Source organism: Perissodus microlepis, chromosome 16 (assembly GCF_051167445.1).
Source record: "Perissodus microlepis isolate ML-2025 ecotype Zambia chromosome 16, ASM5116744v1, whole genome shotgun sequence".
NCBI classification, from domain to species: Eukaryota; Metazoa; Chordata; class Actinopteri; order Cichliformes; family Cichlidae; genus Perissodus; species Perissodus microlepis.
This window is the reverse complement of record NC_140476.1, coordinates 6,574,073-6,588,531: the sequence shown is the minus strand read 5'-3', so window position 1 is coordinate 6,588,531 and position 14,459 is coordinate 6,574,073. Positions and strand designations below refer to the sequence as shown.

General features: G+C 40.6%; 1 protein-coding gene across 2 annotated transcripts in view; it reads left to right on the top strand.

Annotated features, from left to right (window-relative positions):
* Nucleotides 1–14,459, top strand: part of glsb (glutaminase b) — a 37,060-nt gene that overhangs the window by 6,734 nt on the left and 15,867 nt on the right. For both annotated transcript variants that reach the window (XM_084907782.1, XM_084907783.1), the window contains exons 4-12: nucleotides 1,476–1,605; nucleotides 2,858–2,937; nucleotides 4,639–4,802; nucleotides 6,093–6,151; nucleotides 10,720–10,752; nucleotides 11,819–11,877; nucleotides 12,446–12,512; nucleotides 13,415–13,465; nucleotides 13,824–14,000. In XM_084907782.1, coding sequence (XP_084763908.1) covers nucleotides 1,476–1,605; nucleotides 2,858–2,937; nucleotides 4,639–4,802; nucleotides 6,093–6,151; nucleotides 10,720–10,752; nucleotides 11,819–11,877; nucleotides 12,446–12,512; nucleotides 13,415–13,465; nucleotides 13,824–14,000 — 820 coding nt within the window. The remainder of the gene's footprint in view (nucleotides 1–1,475; nucleotides 1,606–2,857; nucleotides 2,938–4,638; nucleotides 4,803–6,092; nucleotides 6,152–10,719; nucleotides 10,753–11,818; nucleotides 11,878–12,445; nucleotides 12,513–13,414; nucleotides 13,466–13,823; nucleotides 14,001–14,459) is intronic.

The following is a 14,459-nucleotide window of genomic DNA, read 5'->3' as shown; positions in this document are numbered from 1 at the left end:
CAGTTATTTAACGCTATCAGTTACTCACTTTAAAGCATTCATTTTTCTTCTTTTTTTTTTTTTTTTAAAAAGGATTTCCTTAAAATTAACATATTTAGCAATAATTTGCTGCAGTGAGTGAAAGCCTTCATTTCATTGTAGCATGAGTGAAAATTACGTTTTCTCCGGCTTTCAGGAGGGGTGAAAGCACACCGCTGTAAATAAGGTAGTGCGCTTGATTTGTAACCCAAAGTGAACAGAATGTGAAATTGTGACTGTTGTGACTGTTCTTTGGTCTTTGGTCTTTCTAATTGTCAGCCAGAAATTACTGAACATTTTCTTCATGCTTGCAAGCAGCATTAGAAAAACAAGGGAGTTTTTCATTCTCCTTCTCGAGTGAGCTACTGTCACCGATGACATATTACCTACTTCAAAGTAGGAATATATTGAAAGAAGGCGCCAGGAGCAGCAATAGCAGTGACACAGCACAAGTAAAATGTGAGCACAAAAGTAGCACAGGCAGTGTTTTCCCTGGAAATTTTAAGTAAAAGTATAAAATAACTGCTTAACAATAACTGAAATAACTTAACCCTGTAACTCGTCAGGTGCTACACAACATTGTCACATAGTGAAAGTGAAAATATTTTCTATCAGGGACAGTTTATTTTGGGTTGAGCTTTTTAAAGGTACAGAGTTAGTATTTTTTTTTAAGTACTCATAGTATAAATATATACAGATATGTATTAATGTGCAAATTATGTCTTCCAACAAATTGATGTGTTTCATAAACTTACATTTAATCCATTAAAAATATAGGAGTGGGTTTGTGGTTTGTGGAAGCCGCCATGTTCCTCCACTATATTTAAATTCAGTGGCTGGGAAGTACATCGCCCTTCTGAGAAATCAGAAGGGCGTCAAAGGTGGAGGAGGAGAGAGGTCGTAGGCGTTCATGTGCTTGTATAGCTCTTTAATTCCTGCCTGCACTTTCAGACTCAAGATATGAAGCATCTTAACTATGTGTTGTTGGGGAAGGGGTCCCATTCACCAAAGAAACAAAAGCACAAAGGAAACATAACACCGCCAGCATCTTAATAAAATGTTGTCCTCTTCCTCCTCACCTCAAACTCATCTCCTGAAGTCACGTCACTAACACACAAAACGTGCGATGTATGGAACAGCCCTCGTTTGTAAGATTTGGGGGTTTGATTCAAACATAGTTGTCAGTTAAACTGATCCATCCCAGCTGGCGCTGCTGCTTAGCTTTGGTTACTTCCGTCATGGTTTTACAGTGTGTGAAATCTCTCATTCATCAGTGTGTGCGCTCATGTTGGATCAGGCTCCTTCCAGGACAAAATGAGCAGCTGATCAAACTGTTCTGATGAAGCTTCTTCATCAAACACGTCACAAAAGTTTGTCAGACTTCAGGGTTGCAAACTTTACCTCCAGTTGCATGCAGTCCCGATGTTTTAGCATGCTTTCTGTGATTTATTCATCAGGTGTGTCCAGAGCAACATTGTCCTGCTCACTCAGGCCTTCCGCAAGAAGTTCGTCATCCCAGACTTCCAGTCCTTCACCTCCCATATTGATGAGCTGTATGAGAATGCCAAAAATCTCACTGGAGGGCAGGTGTGTCCTTAGATCCATGGATTTTTCTTTCTCTCTGCATCATGGTTATAATTTAGCCATTACCATCAGTCTCTTCTCAGGTGCAGTCGAAAGTTTGGATCAGTCGAGCCTCAGACGGAAAAATCTACCCTCAGATGAGTTAAAGGGATGTTTGAGGCCGCTGTGAGCTAGCTGTCACTTTCGCAGAAGAGTGCAGGATTTTCACCGGCAGCACATTTCTGTTTGCGTCATCTGTTTGGCGCTCGCTGTGAAAACGTTCAGGCATTCAAAACAAAGTCAGCAAAGTCATAAAAAGGAGAATTATCGGCTAATATCCCTAAATTAAATGGAAAACTAACAACCTAATATAGGGCTGTTTACTCCAGCAGGGTTGTAGGAGGGAGGATGTTTGACCTGTTAAACTAAAACATTTTTTTTTAAAAAGCAGAGGCGCAATTAGTGGCTGTGTTTAGTCAGTTTGCAAACATCCATCTATCAGAAATACAGACTCAGCCCTGGTTATAGTGGTCTGTATTTATAAGGTGTCACATCAGATAAATGACCCGTTCCTTGTTCCTTTGAACAAAGAGGAAATAATCACTAACAAAAGAAAGACTTAAATAAAATATCATCCTAAATTTAAACATCAGTATCGATTCACAATTTCACAGTCGCTGCTTCCCTAGCTGTGTTTTCCTGTTTGTAAAAGTCTTCTCTGTAGAAAAATGGCGGCTTCTAAGCCAAACTGGTGCTCTGCTAGACAAGATGAAGACTTTCTTTTTATTTGATAAGAATCTGATCTGATGTTTCCAGCTCATGTTTTTATTCCTGGACTCTTCTAGAGTAGTTTTGCATGATTATTAGTTTAAAGCGATCCTTATATATCTTATATTGGGCTTCTGTGCTAACCTGAAACATTTAAGCCAAGAGTAGAAAGAACTATTTAAAACTGACTCTTTAGAGCTTTTAACTCACAGAAACTACAGGTCTTTGCCGTGTTTAATATGAAACTGTTTTTAAAAGGGGCCTTGTTAGTCTGAATAATAAGAGTGCAGGAAGTGAGCCACTGTCATGATGGTAGCTGAAGATAAATTAGCATGTTGTCCTAATTTAACTTATTTTGAATGACCGAGGGTGGATTCTTCCTTCTGAGGTTTGTTATTGTGTATTACCAGCTCTGTGTGTGTGCTGTGTGCTGAAGCCTGAGCCTCGGCAGACGTCAGCAGTGTAAGGTGACCTGCCTCCTCTCTCACCTGACTGCCCTCTCTTTCAGGTTGCAGACTACATTCCTCAGCTGGCCAAGTTCAGCCCCGACCTGTGGGCGGTCTCTCTGTGCACGGTGGACGGGCAGAGGTGAGACGCTGGTAGCACATTAATACTTAATGTTCGCTTAATGGTTCTCACACACTGTTGCTGTGTGAAATCGCCATGTTCAGCTATATGCTGGTTAAATAATAACACAATAATGTTCCAGGAGTGAAGTGAGGAACGCTAACAGGACAGTTTTTATGCATTGTTTTTTATTAAAACCTCTGTAAACCTGGTTAATGATCCTGAGATGGTGCTGTGTTTTACTCTGTCACCTTCATCTTATCTTAAGAATTTTTAAGACCTAAAGAAAGAAGAAGAAACAGAAGTTTCCACAGCAGATCGGTAAATTCTAACTGCTGTTTTTTGATTGGATTTACCTGTTGATATGCAGTCCTGCCCTTAATTGTGGTCACGAGCTGTACAAAGTGACTGAATGAATAAGGTCAAGGATGCAAATACCCGAAATCCTAACATCCTTACTGGAGTCATACTGGGTTAGAATTAGTTGTTAGAGTTGGTGGCACGGCACAACCCAAAGAATAGTGATGGTGTTACCTTTGATGTAGTTGCTTTGCAGACGGGGACTAGGCCTGTGATGGTGATTAAAACACCAGTAAGATGGAGTCAGACTGTTATCAGGTTGCAGTTAAACAAAGTCAAGTTGGAGTTTCATGCAAACTGTTTTTGATAAAAATGAACTTTAAATCAATGAAAATCGCAAATCTGTTGGTGTCTGCAAAATCAGAAATCCACATTATTTATTTACATTTAGATTCCAGCCAGAACCTCAGAGATCTGAAACGGAATTTCTTCCACAAATAGCGACAAAGCTGCTAAAGGACAGCAATTTAACTGCAGAATGACACCGAACGCTCTTACACAGGAACGTAATCAGAAAACAAGCAGCTGAGTCGAGTTCAGTTGCTTGTATATATGCTCATCTCCAAAGAGATGCTGACATGTTGAGCTCATCGGCACAGACTGATTTAGATGAATTGCAACTTGTTGGTAATCTGCGTTTATAAAGTCAACAGCAGTTATCTGCAAGTCTTTACCAATCTGTGAGAGAATGGTTGCTAGGAGACAAGTGACAGCCCACCGGGGCGACCTATGCAATCACCTTTATGCTCAAACACGGTCACCCAGAGGTTAACTCTGTTGGACAATTAATCTTCAATTGGCATAGCTCCCTGCAGCAGGTCATTGACAGCAGAAATAAATCATTACAGTCACCAGGCAACTGCAGAAAAAAAATTAAGGTGTTATATTACATTATACATTATAGCACCGCCGTTTTAGTGCAGTAATCTTTGTGAAGGTCAGTGTTTATATTTCAGAGAAACATTAGATTAACCAGTTTGTTTGTTTTTTAATTATTGTGTGGCGGTCCTGGTTCAACCTGGTTAAAAAAAGTGGTGATTTTATTCCACTTGTATTTCCCAGAAAAGACAAAACATGTGCAAAGAAATAACCATTTCTCAGTAACTATGTCAGGAGGCGTTCTGATCGACCTGTTCTCTGATTAGTGGTTGTAAACTTTCATAAAAGTTTGTTTAACAAACCTTGACAGTTGTAAAGATAACGGTTTTGTTTTTACACAGTGTTACTTCAGTTTATCGTGACTTTCCTACAAATTGTGAAACACTCACTGTTTTCACGTGTCTGTTCTGGCTTCTTCTTGTCTCTAATCATTGAACCTGCGGCCTGCTCTGATAACGTCCTATCTTTATGTTTTTGTTGCAGACATACGGTGGGAGACACTAAGGTCCCCTTCTGCATGCAGTCTTGTGTGAAGCCTCTGAAGTATGCCGTCGCCGTGCACGACCACAGCACGGAGTACGTGCACAGTTTCATCGGGAAGGAGCCCAGCGGCCTCCGCTTCAACAAGCTCTTCCTGAATGAAGATGGTGAGTTGTCTTGGACTTTTTATTAAACCTTGTCCTCCAAGTAAAGCGATGAAGAGCTAGTGCAGGGTACAGGAAGTTGGTGGAAGACTTAAGTGGTAGATATGATGCGAGGGTCAGATGTTCTTAAATCACAATGAGTCAGAAATCCAGCGAAGCAGCCCCCTCGCCTGGCCACATGTCTTGGCACACTACCTTTTTGTAGGGTTAAAAACATGCAGGCCTATGTTGACCCCCTGAATAGGTTCATTTATATTTAGATCAAGTTTTTTAACAAGTCTGTGTTAGCTGTTTTGTTTTTTTTTTACATGCCCAAAAAAAGCCAACAAAAGGGGACGTGTGTTGCTTTTGTGTGTAGGTGTGTGGAAAAACAGTTCAGCTTATTAAACCTCAGTCACATGGCTAATAAAGACTAAGGGCTTCTTTTATCAGGACATGCACTTGCATCTCACTGCGATGCTTGATGGGGGAGGCTATCACGGCATGCCATCGCTGCTCAGCTAGCTGTAGCATTGGTTAGAACGAGTGTGAGAGCTGTGAGTAGTCAGATGCATTGTGGGAGAACACGTGGTTGGGTTGTTCAAAAATGGGCATTTTGAGAGGAAATTCCAGAATCCCCAGGCTGAGGCTCACACTGCAGACATGTCATGGTCATTTCCTGTGTTCACCCGCCTTCTGCCAGGGCAGCCCTGCAAGGGGATAATGTTGTGTAAGCAGATCACATGACCACAAGGAAATTCAGGTGATGTAAGCGTTCAAGCTCTTTCAGAGATCTGAGGGAGGAAAGTGCTGGATTTATTTTTCACTATGTCCCTGTCCACGCCCACGCCTCCACACACACACACACACACACTCACACAACACTGTAAACACTGCACCCCTGTACAGTAGTAACAACAATAAGTTTTAAACTTGTCCATACATACAGATGGTTCTCACTGGGCTGTGTGATGTACACAGAGTCCTGAGTTAGAGTTAGATCATCAGCAGCATACCACAGATACAGCAGCAAGTTGCAACACACCTTGTCAGCCCGCCAGCACATTCCTGCATTTACAGCTACACAAACATCAACAAGCGGCCAGTTGCCATCAAACGTTCAGGTTGAAAGTTACACTTTAAATACACTGTTTCAGCTGCTACAGCCTCCGCTGTGTTTCTCTGTATTATCAGTGTTTACTGTGTATGCACTTGACCCTCGTGTTCTGATCTGTGTATATGCACAGCTCTCAGGCCAAATGTTTGCACTTTGATCCTTCGCAGCACGCTAACGGAGCTCTCGTTGTTTTGCAGATAAGCCGCACAACCCGATGGTGAATGCTGGTGCTATTGTTTGTACTTCACTCATAAAGGTAAAAGCAGTCACACTTCGTCCTCCTCCTCTGTGTGTTTGTGTTTGTTTACGTCCAGTCTGTGTGTCACTTCCTCTCAAACCTCAGAAAATTCCTTGTAATGTGGGCGTCACTGAGCTGCTTTATCAGTGAGGTAAAATGAGGGGTAATGTAAGGCTGTGGGCCTGCGGGTTAATTAACCTGCTTTTAATGATTTACCTGCCATTTCCTGACTTATTTAACTGATTCTTGTGAAACTCGTGATTTTCTTTCCACTGTGTTCTCGTGTTTACGACTGACTCAGTTCGAGGTATTTGTAAGTTACTGCCCTTAGGCGTGTGTCCTGTTGTGGTGATTAAAAGTCTTGTTAATCCCTCCTGAAGGACACTGAGCTCCAGCTCACACGCTTCAACCACACAGACTAAAAATAACCTGCACGGAGAGCAAGAACAGGTTAAAATGCACACCTTCAGATTTTATCTCAGCCTTAACGTAGATTCAGTAAGTTTTCTGGTGAGAGATCAAACCAGCTGCAGCTCACAGTCTGACCCCCCAAACAAAGGAGATATTAAACCTGGCTTAAATGCCAGCTTTGTCATAGGCTTTTCCTCTGGCAGAGTTACATTTAAAAACACTTTAAAGCCTTTCAAGTAGATGTTTGACCCACCTTTATTGCGTCATGACTCACTTTAACGATCGATTACTGCAGCTTTTTCTGGAGGTGACCTATTTTTTTCTGTCCCCAGCACTTAGACTTTATCCTGTATGACTAATGAAGTGATTCATCCCAGCTGCATTGATATATTGCCAAAGCTTCAAGGTGTTACTTTTAGTTTTTATTGGACTTGAGTGGAAGCAGTCCAGAGAAGGAAGCTCTTCAGAGTGATTTGGATCTTTTTGTATTTAAAGGTAGCTCAGGTCTGTGTGTTTTCAGTGACCATATGTTATTGTAACATTGTTCATTCGATCTTTTTTTTTTTTCTATTTGTGCTTCTTGTTCATTTTCACCCTGCAGATGAACTGTTTTTAAAGTGACTACACTTTGCCTCATGATCTGTTAGCTTCACATTAGAGGGACGTTTATCACGCAGCTTTTGCGTCGTGATTGAAAAACAGCAGCTGAGCAAAGGGGAGTGCAGACTCTTAACACTCCTAATTTAAATCAAAGCAGAGGACAAAATTAGTTTAAACAGAGACAGCAGCAGGCTCATTTACAAAAATGCTGTTAGACTAAACGCTGTCTTCTCTCCGGTCCTTTGGTCCCGAACTGAAATAAGGCAGGACTCCATGTTTACGACAAAAATAGTAATCACGTTTATTTACTGAAATTAAAAAAATGTCTTTTTACAGGGGTATGAATTTTAAATTTAAGTCAAATGAAAACAAATAAACGCAGGGACAAAAGAGGCGGAGGAGGTGAAGTGACACACGGTCATCACACTAGGGAGTTTAGGTGAGTATTTGGGAGACCTGCATGGTAGACGAGCAGAAAGCAAAGAAGAACCGATGGAAAAACCACAGACTTTTTGAACTTTTGAAACAATAAACTTTGCACTGTGTTGTAAAATCGTGATTTTAATTAGATTTTGATTAATTGCACTGCAACCCAGAGGCAAAGGCAACTGCAGGAAATGTTAATCCCTCTAAACCATTAATAATCTGACCTTTACTTTCTGTAGATGGATGACCAAACATTTGTTCCAACTCGGCTTTATTTGAATTTAAGTGCATGACTTTGTGCTTTTAAAGAAAAGGTAGAAAAAGGGAAGAGCTTGGTTTATAACAAAATAAGAGCATCGCAGTAAAAATGAACGAAAAGAAGCTAAAATGAAAACTGAAACATTCGAGAGAGCAGATGCGAGACTAAAAGTCACAAAAATCAGTCATCAGATGGACGAACGCCTGCATGTAATTTTAAATGTTTGAATGATATAAAATAAATCTGCAGAGAATCAACTGCTCTGTGTTTCAGTTCAATGACCCTGGTGTTGTTGTTGTGTTTCACTCTCTGCTCTTATTAGCTTTGTTTTTAGCTGCAGGAGGAGGTAGAGCAGGAAACCCTGTGATAAAAGCAACCCGCAGCTTTTAGCATTAGAAGGTGGATCGTTTTTCTCAGGACCAAAACAAACTGTTTGTTTTGCAGGCAGTTTATCATTCATGTGTCAGAGTCACTAAATGATTCCTACTGAGCTGGAGTCTGGACATGTTTAGGTTAGCCAAAACACTCTTAAACCAGGGAAAAATAGGCTGCACTGATTCTCAATTAAAGTTTGGCAATAAAAGCCTCCACACATTGTATTTTGACACCTCTGTTATGTTTAAACTGTAAAGCACGGACAGAGACACCCATCAGACCCATTAAACTGCTTCAAAAGTTTGAATTTGCACCAAAATCAGGACTAAAAAATTTTTTTTCTCACTACAGTTTATCCTTACTGTCATGTGACATTACGGCTTTACTGACACCATCAACGCTTCCACCCAGTCATGCAAAGCTCTCACACGGGATTTCTCTGAGAAGTCAGAAAGTAATCAGGAATACAAGTAAATAACAATAATTTGGCATCTTAATAAAAAAAAAAAACTGCTTTACTATTTTCTCTTTTTTTTTTTTTTTTTTTTTTTTTTTTTTTAAAGAATAATTTCAAAAATTTATGGATAACGATAATAATTATATTTTATCACTAAAATACAGTTTAGATTAAAGAGCTTTCACATACAGGTGGATTAACAATTACAGAAACATAAAGAAATATTTTGATAATTATAATACTGTTAATTAAGGGCAGCTGTGGGTTCCAGCTTACATTGGGTTTAAGCCACAAATCGTTTAAAAAAAAAAAAAAAAAAAAAAAAAAAAAGTAAAGTGCTGAATATTATGCATAAAAACTGCTTTAAAAAAAGATGAACTTGAACATTTGGAGTCAGAAGTTACCAGACTTGAACAGGAGCATAAACTGTATGGGTGCAGTGCACAGATAGCTGCTAACTGCTAAATAACATTCAAATACAATCCTCCAATTTCACTCATCTAAACTGCACCATCCTTCCTGGATGGTCTGTTAGTACAATTAACTGCTCAGCCGCCATTTTTATTTGAATTAAAGAGACTCCAAGAGCACAAACACAGGCTGAGGTGAAGCCTGGGAGACGACTTGCTTCAAACATGTTTATTTCTGCTGTAAAGTTGATTTAATGCGGAAGTCTGCAGGGACTGGCTCGCTGCTTGAGTCGGCCTCAAGTGGACGTTAGTGGAACTGCAGTTTTTAACGCTTCAACACCGGCTTGCTTAAACTCGCTGCTTCTTGAATCATAAAACTTTTACTGAACATGTCTGGACTCCGGCTCTGCAGGCACGCTCGAGTTAACATTAACCTCGCTAAAGTCTGAGCTGATCAGGTTCTGTGTTTTTGAACCACCATGTGATACAAAGAGGACTTCCTTAGACGCTCACAGTCGTCAGACAGGTTCACTCGCAGCTTTCTTACTAATTAGTGATGCAGTCTGAAGTCCTCAGGCCTTAAACTCAAACTCAGAACATGTGTCTGTGTCCACATCGGCTCATCAGTGTCTCTTTTTTTAAATGTGTTGCCTTTTATTTTGATTTTAACTGTAAAGCCGTTGGTGAGGTTGCACAGTTAGCCTTTAACCTTCGGTGGGGAAACCCGCCGTGAGGAGCTTGCCGTGGCAGTATGCCCCCAAACTGTTGTTACATGCTGCTTGAAGGCTACATGTTGTTGCTGTTTTTGTATGTTGCATATTTTGCAGACTTAGGAACTGTGGGAAATAATGACTGCAGCAGCAGGTCAAATGACGTTGGTAATTTTTTCTTCCTTTTCCATATCTATCTCCTCATTCTCTCCCACTTCCCCCGATCCTCTTCCTCTCCCTTCTCTCTATTTTTTTTATTCTTCTCCAATCAGCTCTGTAGAAACTTCATGTAGTGACTCTTTAACATCTCCATCAGCGCCACAGTTTTAAAACTCTACAAGTAAAGTTAAAACTGGTGCTACAGCACTTTAAATGTGCATGTGTGGCCATGTTTTTTTGTTTTGTTTTTCCTTTGCTGTGTTTTCTCTGCGGGACATCAGCGAGCTACAAGCTGTGACAAAGGCCAACCCTCCCTCCCTCTTCACCTCAAATATGCACACACACACTCACACACCTGCACAGTGTTAACTTATAATACACACCTGCCTGCATACACCCACATCTTGCAGACTTACTGTAGAAACATGCACACAGTCAGGGCTGTCATACATATTAAAAACAGGTTTGACTGTTTGGATTGGAATCAGTGAGATGTCATGAACACGTCTGCTAAGTCTCCCTTCAAACTTCCCTCTTTGTAATCTAACCGCAAACTGATCGCATTAATAGTTTGTTGAACTCTTGGCAAAGCTCGTGTGATTTTTACACTTTATTTGTAATCAGATCTGTTCATGCCTGCTAATTATGTAAATCTAGTTGGTCAGAATTATCATTTATCATTTTATAAAATAATCTTTTGTGATGCCGTGCTTTATCCTCTGAGATTTCTCTCTATAAATGAACCTTGCTAACGACTCTTTATTTTGTTTTCTCCGCAGCAAAGTGTAAGCAACGCAGAGAAATTTGACTATGTGAGTATTGGTCAGAGCTCTGACCCACAAGTATTCAAAGTTAAATTATATTTTCTTTGTCAAGGTGTGATTCGTTCATCTACCAGCGTCGTAGCCTGACATTAAAATGTGAAATAAATCTTCTTGGACACTTTATTAGGTACACCTTTTCATAGCACCTTCTCTAATCAGCCGGTCTGCTTCGAGCTGATGCATCAATATAGAACAGTAGCTCAAATAACACTTACAGTTACAACCAAAGTATGCAGAAGAGCATCTCTGGGCCTTGAACCAGCTTAACCAGCTCAGCTACTGCAGTGGAAGACCACACCGGGTATAACTTCTGTCAGCTAAGAACAGGAAACTGAGGGTATAGTTCACACAGACTCACCAAAACTGGATATACCAAATTGGAAAAATGTTGCCAGGTCTGACGAGATAAGACTCTATTTCTGCTGTGGCAGTCAGACGATAGGGTCAGCTGTGGGATGTGGTAGAATGGGAGATTCGCATCATGTATGTACAGCTGATAAATCTGCAGTAACTGTGTGATGCCATCAAGTCAACATGGACAAAAATCTCTTGTTGAATCTATGACATGATAAATAATGGCAGATCTGAAGGTGTACCTAATAAAATGACCAGTGGATGTATAAAAGTGACATTGCTCATTTGTTTCGGACTCCTCATTTTGAAGGGTCAACCTGAGCATTCGCTGTCACTGTGTTGGTTTTTCTTGTAGCCATTATTTGAGAGGCTGGCGAGCACCCTCAGCACCCCTCCTCCTCATAAATGTTTTTATTGGTGTAGTCGATGCTCTCGTGTAGGAAAGATTCAGTATTCGTGAAAACATTGAGCACAGTGAGGAGGATTGTAGAAAATCAAACAGGTGTCAAACATTGAATTTTCTCTTGAGGTTTAATTATATCTGCAGCTCAGTGTGTGTTGAATAAGTTTAGAGGGACTCTTGATGTTTTATATGTGCTGTTTAGCTGGCAGCTCTTATCATTTGTAGTGTTTGACCTCCATACATGAACCTCTGGATCATTTTTTTTTCACCTCGACTCTCCTCCTGCTTTCCCTCCAGGTCATGAACTTTCTGAAAAAGATGGCGGGAAACGAGTATGTGGGTTTCAGCAACGCCACGTAAGTCCTCCCTCCACATCGCCTCCTTAAAATCACCCAAGTTTACTTATCCTTGCCCTGCAAACCCCCGAACCGAGCTGACCTTACCACCACCATAATAACCTTCACAGGCTCATTACAGGAAGCGTAAACTGTGAAAAACACCTTAATTAACTGGGATCAAATTAACAAGCACACAGGCCATGTTTTAAATGGCTTATGTTCACGAGAAGTCAGATATAAGCAGGACTGTCTTATAATACCTGCTCAGAACAACAATAATAATAATTAATAATGTAAAAAAAACCTTTTCTTTATACAAAAAGGCTGAACACTGTTTACAGAAACATCATTTTGGTCCTCAGTGACCCGCGTGTGTTGTGTGCTGAGGACTTCCACAGGTGCTGATGAGGTTTTAAAGGTTTGCATGATTTATGACGGCTCGTGTTGCAGTGTCATCACATGATTGCGTGAGCTGTGGTTATGTTGTACACATGAAGGGCGAGGTCTGTGAATACCAGCACAGCACTGAAATAACACACACACGCTACCTTCATCTGTAATGGGAGTGCTCTTCTTTGTGTTACAGATTCCAGTCTGAGCGTGAGTCAGGAGACAGGAACTTCGCCATCGGCTACTACCTGAAAGAAAAAAAGGTTTGTCTTTGTGATTCTCCTCTCTGAAAACCTGGAGAGAATTTAGAGTTGAAACTAATCGGGCCTCACGTTTCTGCTTATTTTGCCACTGAAGCTTGAAAGTTTACAGCCAGCAGCTCAGCATGTAATGCTTCTCGCCCCTTAAATACGTTCATGCATAAATGAGAAAAATCTGCATATTTTTGATTCAGCTGATTGTAACCCTCTTGATTTGCCTTTTGGTAGGAGTCAGCTGAGACCCCTGAGACTTTTTTTTTTAAAACTCATGAATGGAAAAACTGACGCTGCAGTTTTTCCAGTTTAGAACAGAAAAAACCCCAGTGGTGTTGTTCTTATCTAGGACACAGCAGCCTGGTTTTTGCCGGGGTCACAGATCAGTAACATAAACACATAAATACAATCAAACAAGGTGAGCCATGTTCTGTCCGAGCTCCTCGTTTGATTAGCGCGAGTGCTGCAAGTTCAGCTGGACTTTCCCAGAAATAAACTCCTCTACAGATGCAAGACAGCAAGAAAGATGTCAGTCAGTCACCGTGTGTCCAAGTCAACATGTTTCTGAGGAAAGAACAAGATGAAAAGAGTTTTGGGGGTTTTTTTCCTGTGAAGAAAACAACAGTTATTCTTTGAAACAGTAAACCTTTGATCAGGTGGTCTGGTGTAAAACGAGTCTTTAATGGGGCTGACGACACTCGTAAGCTGTGACTGCTCAGCTCAACAAACATAAACCAGAAGAACTGGATCAAAGATGATGGAGAGATGATGGATGCATATTAGAGGAAGTGGAGACTGTGAAACACATATTTAAAGGGTTTCAGCCCTTTGGCTCTTGTACCTGATGCTTTCAAGTCTCTTCAGCATGAGAGCGTGGTTATTAAATGTTTTTTTTTTTCTCCTCTCTGCAGTGTTTCCCAGAGGGGACAGACATGACCTCTGTACTGGACTTGTACTTTCAAGTGAGTGTAACTTTAGCTTCTTCCAGTATTTATACATTTTTAATGAGAGGATATCATTAGATTGTTTTTCTGCTTCATTGCTGAGCTGCTTCCTGCTATTGATTTTTATCCTCAAGAGTAAAGCTTCCTGACCAGTTGTTTCCACCGCTTCTTTCAGCTTCTGTCAGCTTCTTTCTGTGTGATACAAATAGCTTCCTGACCACACACAGATGGTTTTACCTCTATATGCTGTTCCAGTATCTCCCAAACCAATCAGATGGATTTATTTCCATCATTTCCACCTTTTACTTTCACTTTTCTGTCACCTCGCTTTGTAAATCAAGGTGCAGTAACAGAGTTATTGTCTCTGCCTCTCCAGCTCTGCTCCATTGAGGTGACATGTGAGAGTGCCAGTGTCATGGCGGCCACCCTGGCCAACGGGGGTATCTGCCCAATCACGGGCGAGCGCGTGCTGAGCCCAGAGGCGGTGAGGAACACGCTGAGTCTGATGCACTCCTGTGGCATGTACGACTTCTCAGGACAGTTTGCTTTCCATGTGAGTGAAACACAACACAGGTTACTGTTGTTTTGATTTATTAACTGTTTGTATTTTCAGAATTTTTAATTAGACTTGAATGATGATTGTTAAAACTGCAGGAATATGCAATTTATTAAACAGCAGTGTCTAAAAACAGTTCACAGAGTGCTTCAACAGGCAGGACAGTAGCACTACAGGTGTCATACAGGATGATTTAAAAAATATAACAGTGAACGAAAACCTTAAATAAAGCACTGCAGATATTAAACAAAATAAGAGATGATGTAGAGGAGACGAGGCTTCATCAGGTGCACTGATCATCTAAACTGAGAGCAAACAGGGAAAAAAGTTTGAGTGTTTGTCCTTAAAAATGGACATAAGTGTTCTGGAGACATACTCAAGATGTGGATCCAAAATAAATAAATAGTTTATAGCTGACGATATTAAACTAAAAAAACAAATTCATGAAGCTCAGGT